The sequence below is a fragment of the Piliocolobus tephrosceles genome, chromosome 2, assembly GCF_002776525.5.
Source record: "Piliocolobus tephrosceles isolate RC106 chromosome 2, ASM277652v3, whole genome shotgun sequence".
Classification (NCBI taxonomy): Eukaryota; Metazoa; Chordata; class Mammalia; order Primates; family Cercopithecidae; genus Piliocolobus; species Piliocolobus tephrosceles.
The window spans coordinates 78751136-78770645 of NC_045435.1; the positions used below are offsets into that span (position 1 = coordinate 78751136).

General features: G+C 40.8%; 1 protein-coding gene across 6 annotated transcripts in view; it reads left to right on the forward strand.

Moving 5' to 3' along the window:
• DENND6A (DENN domain containing 6A) overlaps nucleotides 1-19510 on the forward strand; it is an 80287-nt gene that overhangs the window by 10073 nt on the left and 50704 nt on the right. For 4 of the 6 annotated variants that reach the window (XM_023200957.3, XM_023200946.3, XM_023200941.3 and 1 more), the window contains exons 2-3: nucleotides 17981-18019; nucleotides 18121-18163. In XM_023200957.3, coding sequence (XP_023056725.1) covers nucleotides 17981-18019; nucleotides 18121-18163 — 82 coding nt within the window. Of the gene's footprint in view, nucleotides 1-9321; nucleotides 9803-10626; nucleotides 10866-17980; nucleotides 18020-18120; nucleotides 18164-19510 lie in introns of those variants that run through there. The other 2 variants (XM_023200968.2, XM_023200963.2) reach the window with 2 other exon arrangements.

A 19510-nucleotide genomic window follows, 5' to 3' on the forward strand; every position in this document is an offset into this window, starting at 1 on the left:
ATTTTAATTTTTTTTTTGAGACGGAGTCTCGCTCTGTCGCCCAGGCTGGAGTGCAGTGGCGCGATCCCAGCTCACTGCAAGCTCCGCCTCCTGGGTTTACGCCATTCTCTTGCCTCAGCCTCCCAAGTAGCTGGTACTACAGGAACCTGCCACTGCGCCCGGCTAGTTTTTTGTATTTTTTAGTAGAGACGGGGTTTCACCGTGTTAGCCAGGATGGTCTCGATCTCCTGACCTCGTGATCCGCCCGTCTTGGCCTCCCAAAGTGCTGGGATTACAGGCTTGAGCCACCGCGCCTGGCCGAAAATATCACTCTTAAGAAAATATCACTCTTAATTCTACTAAGAGGCAACTGCTATTAATATTTGGCATTTTTGTTAATGCTTTTTTTCTTTATATAATTTTGTGTCTGTCAAGGATTAATTTGATTGTTAGGAACAGAAACCTCAAATAAACTTAAGTAAAGGGACAGTGATTATAAGGATTCCAGGCAGTCTTTTGGAATCCAAGTGTGTGGGAAGCAGGGATGAACTTGTGGGATTTGGAAAGCCCCAGGCTTTTGCCTTTGTCTCTGGAGCTGTGTTTTTGTTTTTTTTAATCTTTGCTCTTTGCATGTCTGTTCCATTCTCCATGCTGAAGCTGGTTTGTGCTGCAGTGGCCTCATTTTCTGCTCCCCCATTACTCTGCTTGACTTTGGGTTTCCATGGTACTGATTTTAGCCAAACTCTTTTTCTGGAATGAGGCTGAAGCTTAATACTGGAGTATCTGATTGGCTCAGCATGGGACAGGTGTCCCATTTTGTTCACTTGTGGTTAGGAGACAAGGTTTTGGTAGCAGTAGTAGTCACTTAGGCTCACCCCTGCGATAGGAGGGACACTTCCAAAGCATAGTCTGGGCGGCAGTCTCCTAAACATGTCTACTAAGAGTCTGCTTTTATTCATAAATATTCTCATAAACAGTTTGTGAGATCATTAGACTCTTCATAAGCCAAGTGCAGTGGCTCATGCCTGTGATCCCAGCACTTTGGGAGTCTGAGGAGGGTGGACCACTTGAAGTCAGGAGTTCAAGACCACTGTAGCCAACATGGTAAAACCATGTCTCTACTTAAAAAATACAAAAATTAGCCAGCTTGGTGGCACATTCCTGTAATCCCAGCTACTTGGGAGACTGAGGCAGGAGAATCACTTGAACCTGGGAGACAGAGGTTGCAGTGAACTGAGATTGTACTCCTGCCTGGGCAACAGAGCAAGACTTTGTCTCAAAAAAAAGAACACCAAAAAACAAAAAACTCATCATAAATATAATTTTACAAAAATATAATTTTACAAAGCAGACGTTCTTTTCTTTTCTTTTTTCTTTTTTTTTTTGAGATGGTCTTACTCTGTCACCCAGGCTGGAGTGCAGTGATGCAATCATGGCTTACCGAAGCCTTGAACTCCCGGCTCAGGTGATCCTTCTGTCTCAGCTTCCCCGGTAGCTGATACTGCAGGCGTATGCTTATGCAACAGACTAATTTTTAAATTTTTTGTAGAAATGGGGTCTTGCTTTGTTGTTCAGACTGGTCTCAAATTCCTGGCTTCAAGGGATCCTCCTGCCTCCACCTCCTAAAGTGCTAGCATTACAGGCGTGAGCCATTGTACCTGGCTGTCAGCCTGTCCTTTGAAACTTTGAAGCCAGATACTCACTTTTCTCTAGCTGTGAAAGTCTTAGAGGGCATAGTCTTCCAATAGAAGGCTGTTTCATCTACAATGAAAATCTGTTATTTAGTGTAGCCACCTTCATCATTTCTCTTAGATTTTCTGGATGACTTGCTGCAGCTGTCTGTCAGTCCTTGCAGCTTCACCTTGCACTTTTATGTTATGGAGACAGCTTCTTTCCTTAAACCTCATGAACCAACTTTAGCTAGCTTCCAACTTCTCTTCTGCAGATTCCTCACCTCTCTCAGCCGTAACAGAATTGAAAAACAGAATTGAAAAGAGTTAGGCTCTTGCTCTGAATTAGGCTTCTGGCTTAGGGAATGTTGTAGCTGGTTTGCTCTTCTATCCAGACCACTCAGACTTTCTCCACATCAGCAGTAAGGCTGTTTCACTTTCTTATTCATGTGTTCACTGGAGTAGCACTTTTAATTTCCTTCAAGAACTTTTCCTTTGGCTGGGTGTGGTGGCTCAGGCCTGTAATATCATCATTTTGGGAGGCTGAGGCAGGTAGGATTCCTTGAGCCCAGGAGTTCGAAACCAGACTGGGCAACATGGTGAGACCCTGTTGCATAAAAAAAAGAAAGAAAAAAAGAACTTTTCCTTTGCATTCACAAGTTGGATCTTTGGTCCAAAAGGCCTAGCTTTCGGCCTATCTCAGCTTTTGACATGCCTTCCTCATTAAACTTAAATCATTTATAGTTTTTGATTTAAAGTGAGAAATGTGTGACTCATCCTTTTACTTGAACACTTAGAGGCCATTATAGAGTTATTCATTGCCCCAATTGCAATTATTGTTGTGTCTTACGAAATAGGGAGGCCTGAGGAGAGGGAGAGAGATGGGGTAATAGCTGGTCAGTGGAGCTGTGAGAATACATGTATTTATTGATTAAATTTGCCATCTTATATGGGCATGGTTTGTGGTGCCCCAAAACAATTACAATAGTAACGTCAAAGATAACTTACCACAGACCACTGTAACAGATACAATAGTAACAAAAAAGGTTGAAATATTGTGAGAATTACCAAAATGTAACACAGAGACACAAAGTGTCATTGTTGGAATGACAATTGTGAGAATTACCAAAATGTAACACAGAGACACAAAGTGTCATTGTTGGAAAAATGATGCCCATAGACTTGCTTAATGTAGGCTTGCCACAAACCTGTAATTTGTAGAAACTGGTAACTGCAAAGCACAATAAAATGATGCACAATAAAACAAGATATGCCTATATTAATAAAAGGAGAAGGAGGAATGTTATTGGAAGGCAACAAGCGTTTACTGCCTTACCTGAGAGCAGTTATAATCTTATATAATCAAAGATTTGTTTTGAAATATTTCTAAGCTTGGGTTTTAGGATATAAACTTTAGTAACTTTGAGCTCTTTGAGAGCCAAGGGTATATGTGCCTGAAAATTCTACACCATTATGTAACTTTGAAATAAAGGATTATGTTCTGTTTTACCTGGGATATGGATATATCTGCTAATGCTTATTGAAAATAAGGCTAAACATTTATATCTTGGTAAATTTAAGCTATTTTTGTATCATTGGGATTCTATTTGAGTTATTTTGTTTTTCTTATTATAAAAATCATCTGGAGCATTTATTGCATATGAGGATTCTGGGGCTCACCCATCTGCTTAATCAGAATCAGTTCCAGATGATCATTATGTGTAGGCATGTATGTTTGGAGTATGTTTTTGAATTTTCTCTTCACATATGCTTTTCTGTTTTTCTTGTAAACCAGCTGTTGTCAAAATGTGGTCTGAGGACTTCTGGGCATCTCTGAGACCATTTCAGGAGATTTGTAGGATGTTTTCTTTCTTTTTCTTTTTTTTTTTTTTTGAGACAGAGGCTCACTCTGTTGCTCAGGCTGGAGTGCAGCGGCCCAATCTCAGCTTACTGCAACTCCGCCTCCCGGATTCAAGCAATTCTCCTGCGTCAGCCTCCTGAGTAGCTGGGATTACAGGTACACGCCACCACGCCTGGCTAATTTTTGTATTTTTAGTAGAGACGGGGTTGCATCATGTTGGTCAGGCCGGTCTCAAACTCCTGACCTCGTGATCCACCCGCCTCGGCCTCCCAAAGTGCTGGGATTACAGGCGTGAGCCACCGCGCCTGGCCAGGATGTTTTCAAACTATGTGTGGCTTTTCTTCATGTTCTTCAACCAGAACGATATATTGCAATAGAATGAACATAGAATGATTCTGCCAAGAGCAAACATTAAAGAAAAACAATTTTTTTTTAAAAAAGAATGAACGTCGAAGCAGATATAAGAATCTAGTTATTTCTATTAAATCAGACATTCAAGATATTTGCAAACGTGTAAACGATGCCATCTTCTCAGTAAAGTTTTTGTTTTATTTAGGAATACAGGTGGTTTTTTCCTAAACATTCAAAATCCGAAACGCTCCAAAACCTGAAACTTTCTGAGTAGTGGTATGATGCTTAAAGGAAATGCTCATTGGAGCATTTTGGATTTCAGGTTGTTGGATTTGGGATGTCCAACTGAGTAAGTATAATTCAGATATTCTAGAATCTGAAAAGATTTGAAATCCAAAACACTTCTGATCCCACCAAGCGTTTTGGATAAGGAATACTCAACCTGAGTATAGTTACTTTTCATGAAAATGGAATATGTTAATGAGTAATAGGTTATTATTTTAAAATAACAATTTTTTTAAATGATCACTTTTAGTTTCTACAATGGTGAATGTTGATAGACGTAACCCATATAAACAAGAGTTCTAGGCCGTACATGGTGGCTCGTGCCTGTAATCCCAGCTCTTTAGGAGGCCGAGGTGGGTGGATCTCCTGAGGTCAGAAGTTCAAGACTAGCTTGGCCAACATGGTGAAACCCATCTCTACTAAAAATACCAAAAAAAATTAGTCGGGCGTGATGGTGCGTACATGTAATCCCAGCTACTCAGGAGGCTGAGGCAGGAGAATCACTTGAACCTGGGGAGTTGGAGGTTGTAGTGAGCTGAGACTGTGCCGTTGCACTCCAGCCTAGGCAACAAGAATGAAACTCTATCTCAAAAAATGAAAAGAAATACCAACAGGAGTTCTTTGAGAGCCTCAATACATTTTAAGAGTATAAAGGGATGTTGGAAACAAAAAGTTTGACAGTTGCAGTTTTACACTCTCTGGCTTGAGATGCTTTGATTAGTTGACTTGTGGGAGGTAGGCTAAAGTAGTAAAGTGAATTGTAAAGTCAGACCAGGGCTGGCATCCTGGTTTGAGTACTTACTAGATGTAGTATTTTGATGAAGTCACTCTGTATGCTTCATCTCCGCTGGTATAAACAGGAACCAACTTCAGAGTTCCCTAAGAGTTAAATCAAGTGTGCGAAGGCACTAAGCACGGTGCCTGGCACACATCAGGGGCTGAGCAACTTCAGGCTCTGTTGTGGTTGACAGGCTTTGAAGGTTGTGGATTCGCACAGAAGATGCAAAACTATAAGCCCAGTTGTTTCTTTGATTGTTCTATGACTTTAACAGAAAATTTACTTTAAAGAGAAACTTTATTTGTATATCTCATTTCTTTCTTTCTTTTTTTTTATGAGACAGTGTCTCACTTTGTTGCCCAGGCTGGAGTGCAGTGGTGTGTGATCATGACTCACTGCAGTCTTGAACTCTTGGGTTCAAGTGATCCTCCCACCTCAGTTTCACAAGTAACTGGTACTCCAGGTGTGTGCCACCATGCCCAAATAAATTGTTTTATTTTTGTGTCACCCAGTGTGATCTTGAACTCCTGGGCTCAAGGGATCCTCCTGCCTCCACCTCCCAGTGTTGAGATCCCAGGCGTGAGCCATTTTGCTCAGCCTCATTTATTCCTTTCCATCACTCTAATTATTAAGTAATATATAGATTTTATTTATTTGCGACAGGATCATGCTCTGTCACCAGGCTACAGTGCACTGCAGCCTGGACCTCCCAGGCTCGAGCAATTCTCTCACCTCAGCCTGTCAAGTAGCTGGACTACAGCCTGGCTACTTTTTTACTTTTTGTTTTTTTGTAGAGACAGGGTTTTGCTGTGTTGCCCAGACTGGTCTTGAACTCCTGGCCTCAAGTGATCTGCCTGCCTCAGCCTCCCACAGTCCATGTGCCTTAGTCTCCCAAAGTGCTAGGATTATAGGCATGAGCCACCATGCCTGGCTTTAGACTTTTTTTTTGAAACAGAGTCTCGCTTTGTCACCCAGACTAGAGTGCAGTGGCACAATCTCAGCTCACTGCAACCTCTGTCTCCCGAGTTCCAGCGATTCTCCTGCCTCAACCTCCTGAATAGCTGGGGTTACAGGCACGTGGCACCGCACCCAGCTAATTTTTGTATTTTTAGTAGAGGCGGGGTTTCATCATGTTGGTCAGGCTGGTCTCAAACTCCTGACCTCGTGATCTGCCCACCTCAGCCTCGCAAAGTGCTGGGATTACAGGCGTGAGCCACCGTGCCTAGCCCATAAACTCTTTTTTGAGATGGAGTCTTACTCTGTCACCCAGGCTGGAGTGCAGTGGCACAATCTTGGCTCACTGCAACCTCTGCCTCCTGGGTTCAAGCAATTCTCTGCCTCAGCCTCCTGAGTAGCTGGGATTACAGGTGCCCACCACCACGCCTGGCTAATTTTTGTATTTTTAGTAGAAATGGGGTTTCACCATCTTGGCCAGGCTGGTCTTAAACTCCTGACCTCATGATCCCCCCCTCTGCCTCCCAAAGTGCTGAGATTATAGGCATGAGCTACCATGCCCGGCTAAACTCTTTTTAAATAAGGGAACTGAAACTTAAAAGAGGTAACTTGCCCCATATCACTTGCTTAGTAAGCCAGGATTTGAACCGCAGTCCTTTTGATTCTGAAGCCTAATTTCCCCCCACTATACTGTGTTATCCTGGGTACAAAATTAAGCTACTTTTGTTTACTATTTAGGGGAAACTGAAGCAAAGAAGACGTGAAATGCCAGTGGTAGCTTGAACTAAAATTCTTAGATTCTTGGTAGTAATAGTTTACCTCATTTCTCAAAGTGTTCCTGTTTACATGCTAATACTAAATGTAATTATAGTACCTAGGGCTATTTTATGAGTTGTATGAACTGCTTTTAGCATTTTTGTGATCCTTTAGTTGGCAAAATGCTTTACGATCCTGTGAAATGCACAGTAGACACTTGCTTCTGTTTGGACGAAAGAATAATGAACTCAGACCAGTGACCTATGTCAATGACATAAAGTTAGGTTTCCTGAATGTAGGTATTCTGACTGATAACCGTTTACAACCATGGGCAGATGAAGTGAGATGATAATTTTAATAGTTCTCATTTCTAGTCTATTGTGAGGATTGATTGATACAACACAGTGCCTGGCACAAGGAAAACACTTGATAAAGTTGGCAATTGTAATTATTTATTGAGTTTTTCTGAAATAATGAACTAGGTATTCTTTTGGTCTAGCTTATTTCAATTCTGTCTGTATTACTCATTTAGTGAATTCCTACCTAAGCTTAGAGTCCTTTATAATAAGTAATACAGGATCAGTATGAGGGTAGCATCACTAAATTTTTGTTGGTACCTATTATAGTAGGAGCACTGAGACTGTTTACATAGGCCATAATAAGCACCTAACATGCGCAAAGGATTCTGTTACGTTAATCGGTAGATCGAGACATAAGAATCCTTGCTCTCCAGAATTTAACTGAAGAGACAAGTCGGCCAGGTGTGCTGGCTCATGCCTGTAGTCCCAGCACTTTGGGAGGCTGAGGTGGGTGGATCACTTGAGTTCACGAGTCCGAGACCAGCCTGGTCAACATGGCGAAACTCCGTCTCTACTAAAAATACAAAAAAATTAGCCGGGTGGGGTGGTGCACACCTGGAATCCTAGTTACTTGAGTGGCTGAGGCAGGAGAATTGCTTGAACTTGGGAGGCAGAGGTTGCAATAAGCTGAGATCGTGCCACTGCTCTCCAGCCTAGGTGACAAGGCCAGACTCTATCTCAAAGACAAAACAAAACAAAACAAAACAAAACAAACTATATCGTCAGTGGTCCAGAGACTAAGTGAAATTTTCTGGTGGAAGGTGAAAATTGATTTGAACCTTTAGGGCTGCGTAATTTAAAATTTCAGCTTATATAATTAAAAAATTATACACAATATTTATTGAGGAAAAATTACAGAAATTACACAAAGAGGCAATAGAAATCACTTATTTCCCCTGCTGGATGGAATTTGATAGGCAGATAAATGGTGAATCAGTTCCTAAGTGTGAGCAAGGGAAGAAGCAGGAAAGTTCAAAGCATCTTAGAATTAATGAATAGATTATGTACTGAAATATTATGATCTTCAAGATCTTAAGGAAAAAAGCAGTGTGTAAAGCAGTGAGAACGGAACAGAATGTAATTTTTTTTTTTTTTTTTGGAGATGGGGTCTCACTCTTGTCGCCCAGGCTGGAGTGCAATGGCGCAATCTTGGCTCACCAAAACCTCCGCCTCCTGGGTACAAGCAATTCTCCTGCCTCAGCCTCCCACAGAATATAATTTATGTTAAGGAAAAGTACGTACATAATTTTTCTTTGAAAGATACATAGGAAATTGTTTAACAATGGTTATTGAAAGAAGAAAACCTCAAGCTCAATGGGAGAGAGACTATAATTATGATTTTATGCCTTTTTAAGGTTTGAATTATTGTGTCTACGTTTCCGTTTTTAAAAATTCAGGTATTCACATATAAAATTCACACTTTTAAAGTGTATAGTTCATTGGTTTTGAGTTTTTCACAGGATGTGCAACTAACACCACTATCTAATTGCAGGACGTTTTCTTCACCCAAAAAAGAAATGCATACCCATTCCCCTTTTTCCCTGGTGCCTGGCAGCCCCTAATAAGTTTCTGTCAGTATGCTTTTCATGGGAGTGGAATCATATACGTTCGTCCATGTCGTAGTATGTATATATACTTTATTCCTCTTTATGGTTGAATAATACATGTTTGTATGGATACATCACATCTTGTTTATTCATTATTTAATGAAAATTTGGATTTTTTTTTTTTAACAGGGTCTTGCTCTATTGCCCAGGCTGGAGCGCAATAGCATGATCATAGTTTACTGTGGCATTGACCGCCTGGGCTCAAGCAACCCTCCTGCCTCAGCCTCCTGAGTAGCTGGGACTACAAGTGCCTACCACCATGCCTGGCTAATTTTTTTTTTTTTTTTTTTTAGATGGAGTCTCGCTCTGTCGCCCAGGCTGGAGTGCAGTGGCACGATCTCGGCTCACTGCAAGCTCCGCCTCCCGGGTTCACGCCATTCTCCTGCTTCAGCCTCCCAAGTAGCTGGGACTACAGGTGCCCACCACCACGCCTGGCTAATTTTTATGTTTTTAGTAGAGACGAGTTTCACTGTGTTAGCCAGGGTGGTCTCAATCTCCTGACCTCATGATCTGCCTGCCTTAGCCTCCCAAAGTGCTGGGATTACAGGTGTGAGCCACTGCAGCCTGGCTAATTTTTAAACTTTTTTGAGGAGACAGAGTCTCACTATGTTGTCCAGGCTTATTTTTACTTTTTGGCTATTGTGAATATTGCTACTATGAAAATTTGTGTACCAGTTTTTGTGTGAACATGTGTTTTCACTTTTCTTGGATATATACCTAGCATTGAAATTGCAGGGCTATACTGTAACTCTATGTTGTAACTTCTTGAGAAACTGCCAAACTGTTTTCCACTACTGATATATGAGGGTTCCAATTTCTCTGCATCCTTGCCGACTCTTGTTATCGTCTGTCCTTTTGATTACAGGTGTCCTAGTGGGTATGAGCCGTGTCTTACTGTGATTTTATTTGCATTTCCCTAGTAACTAATGCTAAACAGTGTTTTTTCATGTGCTTATTGGCCATTTTCATTTTTATGTTTTGGAGAAGTGTCTATTCACATTTATGCCCATTTTAAAATTGGGTTATTTGTTTTCTTACTGTTATATTGTAGGAGTTCTTTATGTATTCTATATACCAGACCCTTATTAGTTATATTGTGTTTTAGCCTGTTCAGTCTTCTCACAAAATATCACAAACTGGGCAGCTTATAAACAATGTGTTTGTTTCTCATAGCTCTGGAGACTCGGAAGTCCAAGATCAAGGTACTGGCTGATGTGGGGTTTGGTGAGGGTACTTTTTCTGATGCATAGATGGCACCTTCTGGCAGTGTCTTTGCATGGTGGAGAGCTAGCTCTCGGGTCTCTTTTGTAAGAGCACTATTCCCAATTATGAGGGCTCTGCCCTCACGACCTGATCACCTCCCAAAGGTTTCACTTCCTAATACCACTATCACCTTGGGGTTTTTGTTGTTGTTGAAACAAGGTTTTAAATTTTGATGATATCTAATTTATTTATGTTTCGTTTTGTTGTTAGTGATTTTGGTGTCATATCTAAGAAACCATTGCCTAATCAAGGTTGTGAAGATTGATTACTATGTTTTCTTCTAAGAGTTATATAGATTTAGCTCTTACATTTAGGCCTTTGATCCACTTTGAACTCAAAGTTGACTATTGTATATGCTGTGAATTATAGCTTTTTTTTTTTTAACTTTATTTTGAGATTAGGTAAGAGTTATAAAAGTAACTTACTCAACTTCACCTGAAGTTAGCTTTTGTGCTTCGAAGAACACATAGTCCATTGTTCCCACTACTGCTGCTGCTGCTCTTCTAACAGTTCTAGTTTCTCACAAATTTCTGTCCATAATCCTGCTCAGCACCCTGTACCATCTCTATATCTCACCTTTCCTCCAGAGCTGCTGTTAGGCTGTCTGTTGCATTTGTAATTCCTATAGCTCCTCACCAGTAGTGGCTGAGCTCCCGCCTTCCCAGCCTGTATTTTTGACTCATTCAGGGTTAAAAATTCTCCAGCAGCTTCTTAAATGTAGCCCACAATCCCTACATAGTCTTCTCTCTCCTTACTTCTTCAGGCTCACCTTGCCCCACTCCATCAGTGAGCAACAATGGACCATTGATGTGGAAGGTACACCCTCATGTTATGGAAGCAGAAACTGAGGCATAGACTGGCTAATGATTTCCCACAAGGACACATCTAATTAGAACCAAAACATGGTTTTGGTACCAGTACTGTACTTTCCATCCTTCCCCACTGCCTCTTAAGAGTTTGAAGATGCAGAGCTGTATTCATTTATTTTTGCCCAAAGTCAAGGTGAGTAAATGTGAATTTTAAAGACAATTTGGGCTTTAAAGAAAAAATTGAAGAAGAGATGATAGGAAGAAACTGAAGATTTGGCTTAGGCTGGTAGAATGAGAAGTAACAACAACAATGAAAAAGAAGGCCAAATGCTAATATTTTGTCTGTTGCCTTCTGTGAGGGCAGGTGGGAATATCTAGTTAACCGTGTTTCCTAGAAGCTAGAAAGGTAAGAGTAGGATCTGTGCATATGGCAACCATACCGGTGCATCCTATTTTCAAATATTTGTCTCGTCTTCCCACAAACCATCTGTATTAGTCTGCTATGGCTACTATAACAAAATACCAGACTGAGTGTCTTTTTGTTTTGTTTTGTTTTTGTTTTGAGACAGGGTCTCACTCTGTCCCCCAGGGTGGAGTGCGGTGGCACCATGTGGGCTCACTGCAACCTCTACCTCATGGGTTCAAGCCATGCTCGTGCCTCAGCTTCCTGAGTAGCTGTGATTACAGGTGTGTGCCACCATGCCCAGCTAATTTTTGTAATTTTAGTAGAGACAGGGTTTTGCCGTGTTGGCCAGACTGGTCACTGCTGGCCTCAAGTAATCTACCTGCCTCGGTCTCCCAAAGTGCTGGGATTACAGGCAAAAGCCACTGCGAACCTGGCCTGGATGTCTTAAATAACAGAAATCTATTTCTCTTGGTTCTGGAGGCTGGGGGAAGTTTAAAATCAAGGTGCTTACCAATTTTGTTCCTGGTGAGGGTCCTCTTCCTGGCTTGCAGATGGCTGTGTCCTTGCTATGTCCTCACATGGTAGAGAGAAAGAGAGAGATGTCTTGTGTTTCCTCTTATAAGGGCACTAATGCCATCATGTGAGCTCTACACTCCTGACCTAATTACCTCCCAAAGGCCCTGTCTCTAAACATGATTGGAGGTTAGAGCTTTTATGTGAATTTTTGGGGGATTCAGTCCATAGGACCATCTGACTGGACTAGATATCGCTGGATTTGAGCCCCAGCTGTATTTCTTATCCCCCCAATTACCTGGAAAAAAAAAGCCTCATCTTAAACCATTTTCATTCTCTTTGTAGAAACCAACGACCATTTTATCCTCCCTCTGAGGGCAATTCAGTGTGTGAGGTGCTCTTTATGGGTCTTGAATGTGTTTCTCAGAAGAAAATAGTAGCTGTTTATCAAGGCATTTACGTGCTGGGAGAATCTCCTATTGTTTTCTGATAAACTGTAGAGATATCTTTGTTCAAATTTAAACGTCTATATTCTATAAATCTATATTTGTCTTGGAAAAAGTATCAGGAGAAATTATCCTATGAATGCCAAAAGAACTTGGTATTTAGTCTAAGTGATTTATAACAGAAAGTCCTTTTTTTAAAAAAGGTAGTCATTTCCTTTAGGAATGCGTAAATGAGATGTGTTGAACTGGTTTGATGAGATACTGTGATGAATTAGTGATTTTGACAAAAATGGCCCAGTAGTTCAGCATTTAGTTGGTTGGATTTTAAAGATGATATAACAGCTTACAAAAAATAGGATATAATTAACTCTTACTAAGTACTTCTATTTAGCAACTGAGAAGGATTATATTAATCACAGCTGGTAGGGGAAAGAGTCAAACTTTCCATAGATGCAGTCCTATACAAAGCCAGGAAGAATGTTGAGATCTAGTGAATTAAGATATAGTAGTGCTTTCTGCTGTCAAGGAAAAAAAGCAATCATCATTCTTTCTGTTAAAAGTGACAGGAAGACCGGACGTGGTACCCTGTAATCCCAGCAATTTGGGAGGTGGAGGCAGGAGGATCATTTGAGGCCAGGAGTTTGAGACCAGCCTGGGCAGCATGGCAAGACTCCATCTCTACAGAAAATTTAAAAATTAGCCAGGTGTGGTGGTGCATTCCTGTAGTCCCAGCTACTGAGGAGGCTAAGGTGGGAGGATCATTTGAGCTCTGGAAATTGAGGCTGGGGTGAGCCACAATTGTGCCACTGCACTCTGGCCTTGGTGACAGAACGAGACTCTGGAGACTCTGTCTCAAAAAAAGAAAAGACTACAAAGGTAGCCCAAACTGGCATAAGAAAACAAAGTTTATTGATTCATGTTATTGCAAAGTTCACAGGTAAGCCTGACTCAAGGCACAATTGAATTTATAGTTGAAATAATGTAAGGACTTGGTTTCTTTCCATCTTCCTGCTGTCTTTCACTGTAGAGAATTGATTAAAATGATAGGCCATAGGAATAGCAGGTGGAATTTATTAGAAGGTACTATTAGAGCCTTACATATCAATGGGAAATAGTTTTTTGTTTGAGCAAATAGTGTTGGGAAAGTTGACGATTTTAAAAATAACAGTTTGAGGCTGGGCACGGTGGCTGATTCCTGTAATTCCAGCACTTTGGGAGGCCAACGCAGGTGGGATCACTTGAGGTCTGGTGTTTGAGACCAACCTAGCCAACATGGTGAAACCCTGTCTCTATTAAAAATGCAAAAATTAACTGGATATGGTGGCACACACCTGTAATCCCAGCTACTTGGGTGGCTGAGGCACAAGAATCGCTTGAACTGGGAGGCAGAGGTTGCAGTGAGCTGAGATCACGCCATTGCACTCCAGCCTGGGTGACAGAGCGAGACTCTGTCTCAAAAAAATAAAAAATAAATAAAAATTAAAAAAATAGCAGTTTGAGCTATAGCTCAGAATTTAAGAAAAAGCCCATAAAATGTTAGAAGAAAATATGCAAAAACTTAATTCATTGTTGTTTTCTAAGTTTCAGTCATTCTTTGTCATATTATTTGTACTATTAATATTTTTCTTTAACTGGATTCTTCACATCCCTCTGCCCCCTTTTTTTACTTAGCTATATAAGCGTTTGTATCCATGGTATATTGATTTTGAGTGTTAGGTCTTTTTTCCTAATACACATTAAATTAAGTGTGGTGCATATAACTATTACAATTTTAAAAGGGCTGTGCACCATGTAATATCTCCTCTGGCATGTGTGCCATGCTTTTGGAAACAAGGATTTAACTGTTAAAAGATTAGAGAAGGACTTTTTCTAAGACATCTTGTAACAAGAGAAGGATTTTTTTTTTTTTTTAGCAATCTTATTCTTTTGCCCAGGCTAAAGGGCAGTGGCATAATTTCGGCTCACTGCAACCTCCGCCTCCCAGGTTCAAGCGATCCTTGTGCCTCAGCCTCCGACGTAGCTAGGATTACAAGCGCCCACCACCACGCCCGGCTAAGTTTTTTGTATTTTTAGTAGAGATATGGTTTCACCATGTTAGCCGGGCTAGTCTCAAACTCCTGGCCTCAAGTGATCAGCCCACCCTGGCCTCCCAAAGTGTTAGGATTACAGGTGTGAGCTGTGGCACCTGGCCAAGAAGGACTTTTTTTTTTTTGAGAGAGAGGGTCTCACCCTGTCACCCAGGCTGGAGTGAAGTGGCATGATCTTGGCTCGTTGCAGCCTCTATGTGCTGGGGTGGGGGAACTGACTCTCCTAAGACAACCATTGGTACCACCAGGTGACCTTTAAGGCACCTCCAGTATCCTATTTGAAAATCACTGGCCTTTGATAATTGGTGGCATTAGAGAGGCATTACTACCAATGCACACAAGTTGCCTTCTGTGATTAATGTATAGTGCCAGTTGACTGGTCAAGTATTGAGAGTGTAATTTTTGTCACTTTGATCAATGTAATGTTCATCTCCTAAGGAGGTCAGGTTGGTTATAACAGAGCTTGGTTGGCTTGTAGAGTGTGTGCCCTTGGGTGTGTTGTTTACTAGTATTTGTTCTGGCGGTAGCTGATCTGACCTAGCCCTGCTTCCTTGCAGGGGCTCTGGGGCGGGAGTTTCCACAGAAGGTGGCTGTAGTCACTGCAGACACTAAAATAACCTAAGAAAATGCATAATAATCCTTTAAAGGGACCAGAGAGATTTAGGATAGCCTTTATTGTAGAGATAGTCCTTGAGGTTTCTTAAAGTGCAGATAATTATTTTTCCTTTTCATTTTTCTTTTACTAGTAACTAAGTAGTTAGGATGTGTATTACTTGTTGCAGTCAGTTGAAAATTATTATTTCTTGAAGTAGACGCCAGCTGAAAGATTATCTTCTCTGTACATTATAGGCTACCAAAGAAAAGACTCAGTAAGCTTTGAGTTATTAGTCAATTGGTAAATAGTTCTTGATACCTTAATGATTTTACCAATCTTTTGGAGATAACTTTAAACCAAAAACTTTTTTTACCTAATATAAATATTACTCACTGCTCCCAGCTTTCCCCCTTGTTTCATTATTAAAGTTTGTGAACTGTTTCTTTTTGTTTTTTTGTCTTTTAACTTTTAGGTTTCTGGGTACATGTAAAAGTTTGTTACATATGTAAACTCATGTCCTGGGGGTTTGCTGTACAGATTATTTCATCACCTAGGTGTTAAGCCCAGTACCCAATAGTTATCTTTTCTGCTCCTCTCCCTTCTCCCACCCTCCACCCTCAAGTAGACCCAATGTCTGTTGTTTCCTTCTTTGTGTTCATAAGGTCTCATTATTTAGCTCCTCCCACTTATGAGAGAGAGTATGCAGTATTTGGTTTTCTGTTCCTGCATTAGTTAGCTGAGAATAATAGCCTCCAGCTCCATCCATGTTCCCATAAAAGACATGATCCCATTCTTTTTTTATGGCTGCATAGTATTTCATGGTATATATATATACCACATTTTCTTTATCCAATCTGTCATTGATGGGCATTTAGTTTGATTTAATGTCTTTGCTATTGTGAATAGTGCTGCAGAACTATTTATTTATTTATTTATTTATTTATTTATTGAGATAGAGTCTCACTCTGTAGCCCAGGCTGGAGTGCAGTGGCACTATCTTGGGCCCACTACTACCTCCACCTCCCGGGTCCTGGTTCAAGCAATTCTCCTGCTTCAGCCTCCCGAGTAGCTGGGATTACAGGCACGTGCCGCCATGCCCAGCTAATTTTTGTATTTTTAGTAGAGATGGGGTTTTACCGTGTTGGCCAGGCTGGTCTTGAACTCCTGACCTCGGCATGATCCACCTGCCTCGGCCTCCGAATTTTTTTTTTTTTTGAGATGAAGTCTTGCTCTGTCACTCAGGCTGGAGTGCAGTGGCGCGATCTCGGCTCACTGCAACCTCCGCCTCCCGGGTTCATGCCATTCTCCTGCCTCAGCCTCCCCAGCAGCTGGGGCTACAGGCGAATGCCACCACGCCCGGCTAATTTTTTTGCATTTTTAGTAGAGACGGGGTTTCACCGTGTTAGCCAGGATGGTCTCGATCTCCTGCCATCATGATCCGCCCGCCTCAGCCTCCCAAAGTGCTGGGATTACAGGTGTGAGCCACTGCACCCAGCCGGCCTCCCAGTATTTTTAAAAAAATATTCTTGACTGGGCGCGGTGGCTCATGCCTGAAATCCCGCACTTTGGGAGGCCAAGGCAGGTGGATCACCTGAGGTCAGGAGTTCAAGACCACCCTGACCAACAAGGTGAAATCCCCGTCTCTACTAAACATACAAAATTGGCCGGGTGTGGTGGCACATTCCTGTAATTCCAGCTACTCAGGAGGCTGAGGCAGGAGGATTGCTTGAACCCAGGAGATGGAAGAATCACCTGAACCTGGGAGGTGGAGGTTACAGTGAGCTAAGATTGCACCATTACAGTCCAGCCTGGGCAACAAGAGTGAAACTCCTTCTCAAAAACAAACAAACAAAAAAAAACACAAAAAATTCTTCATTATTGTGGATATATAATAGTTGCACATATATATGGGGTACATGTGATACTTTGATGCAGACATGCAATGTATAATGATCAAATCAGAGTTATTGGGATATCCATCCCCTCAAGCATTTATCATTTCTTTGTGTTAGGAACATTCCAGTTCTACTCTTTAGTGATTTTGAAATATACGATAAATTATTTTTAACTATGGTTGTCCTATTGTGCTACCAAACACTAGCTTCGGTCTAACTTTTGTACTAATTTTTGTACCCCTTAACCATGCTTTCTTTATTCCGCCTCTCAAACCCTTACTACCCTTCCCAGCCTCTGGTAACTTACCATCATTATTCTACTTTCTGTCTCTGTGAGTTCCTCTTTTTAGCCCTTACATATGAGTGAGAACATGTGATACTTGTCTTTCTGTGCCTGGTTTATTTCACTTAGCATAATGTCCTCCAGTTCTACCCATGGTGTTGCAAATGACAGGATTTCATTCTTTTTTTTTTTTCCTTTTTTTGAGACAGAATGTCACTCTGTTGCCCAGGCTGCAGTGCAGTGGCATAATCTGAGCTCACTGCAACCTCTGTCTCCTGGGTTCAAGTGATTCTCATGTCTCAGGCTCCCGAGTAGCTGGGATTACAGGCATGAGCCACCACACCCAGCTAATTTTTGTATTTTAGTAGAAATGGGGGTTTCATCATGTTGACCAGGCTGATATTGAACTCTGCATGTCTCCGCCTCCCGAAGTGCTGGGATTACAGATGTGAGCCAGTATGCCTGGCCTGGATTTCATTTTTTTAATGGCTGAATAATATCCCATTATGTATATGTACTGCATTTTCTTTATCTGTGCTTCTGTGAACTATTTCTGAAAGTGATTTGACCATAACCAACTACTATTTTAGACTAAAGTTTATATATATATACACAATGTATATTATATATATTATATTTTGTATTTTTATATATATTTTATATATAATATATATGAAACAGTCTAAAATAGTAAAGACAGTAGTCTAATATATATATATATATATATTTTTTTTTTTTTGAGACGGGGTCTTGCTCTGTCACCCAGGCTGTAGTGCAATGGCGTGATCTTGGCTTACTACAACCTCCATCTCCTGGGTTCAAGTGATCCTCCCTCCTCAGCCTCCCGAGTAGTTGGGACTACAGGTGCATTGCTACCACACCTGGCTAATTTTGTATTTTTAGTAGAGATGGGGTTTCGGCATGTTGGCCAGGTTGGTCTTAAACACCTGACTTCAAGTGATCCGCCTGCCTCGGGCTCCCAAAGTGCTGGGATTACAAGTGTGAGCCACTGTGCCCGGCCTATAAGATGTTTATAACTAACGTTTATAATATATTTAACAAAATTTAACTCTTTTCTTCCAGGTAATTTATCCTCAGCATTCCAAACTTACTGACAAAGAAGTAAGTAAAAATACTGCTCTGTATAGTTTACTGTTATATTTCTGTTTATTTTTAGTGATTATGTGTATGTCAGCATACATCGCTTTTGTTTTCTTTTTCAGAAAACCAATATTTGCTATTTGTCTTTTCCAGATTCAAATTCAGGTAACTATTTTTCATCTATTGTTTCTGTTTAATTTTATGCTAAGAATACTGGTTATACTGTTAATGTATGAAAATTGATTGTAATAGCATATTAGAATGCAAACAGATCAATGATTTTTATTCCTATTTTAATGATGCCTGGTTATGTCATTGTTGATTTTACTAGCTTCAACTCTTAAAATAACTGTTATGGTGCGATGAGGTAAACCATCAAGGAACAATAAACTCTTGAAATAGTGAAGAGGTTGAAAATCAGCGACATTGGTATATTTAGGGTTCATGGAATATGTATTAAATAGTTTATATAGTGTGTAGTTTACTTTCAGTTCAGAATCTGGGAGCTTACCAGGAACTCTGTAAAAGCAGTGAACCTAAAAAAAGCCAGGATAAATTTGGTCAGGAAGCAAGGCCATAAGTTGTGTGCAGTAGTTTATATGGGTTAATATATGTAAAGCCTTGGCATAGTGCTTGGTGTATAGAAAAAAACATATAAGGGTCTGATTATTGTTCAGTTTGGTTTTGCTGGTCTCTTTTAAGCTATTCCTTTTGTGTGGTCCTAATCATTGACATCCTTCGGGTTACCTCTTATGTTTCACTTTCAAACTGGCTTTTCTTGGCTTATAGTGACCAAAACATTCAGCTTCTCAGGCCACACACAGTTATAACCCTATAAAGCAGAGACAGTCTAGTTTTCTTTCCTTTTATGGTTACTTCTTTTTTTTTTTTTTTTTTTTTTTTTTGGAGACAGAGTCTTGCTCTGTCACCCAGGCTGGAGTGCAGTGGCACTATCTCGGCCCACTGCAAGCTCCGCCTCCCGGGTTCCCGCTATTCTCTTGCCTCAGCCTCCCAAGTAGCTAGGACTACAGGTGCCTGCCACCATGCCCGGCTAATTTTTTGTTTTTGTATTTTTAGTAGACAAGGGGTTTTACCATGTTAGCCAGGATGGTCTCGATCTCCTGGCCTCGTGATCTGCCCGCCTCGGCCTCCCAAAGTGCTGGGATTACAGGCGTGAGCCGCCGCACCCAGCCGGTTACTTCGAATATTCTGTTAATTAGTTCTTTCAATCTGATTTGAGAGATTTGACAGTTAAAAATTTTTTTTAGCATTTTCTCCTTTCTGTGTAAATGCTTCCAGAATTTTTTTCCTATACATTTGGAACTCAGCTTTGGTGAACTATATGAAAGAAAAGTGATATCTTGGTGAATTAGATATTGCCTTTTAGAGATCCCAGTGAGGCATTTTTTCTGACCTGGAATTATTTTAGTGTTTTTGACCCATTTATGAAATAATGATACAGAGGTCTTGTAGGAATGTATCTTCATTTCAGTTAACATTTTTCTTATAAAA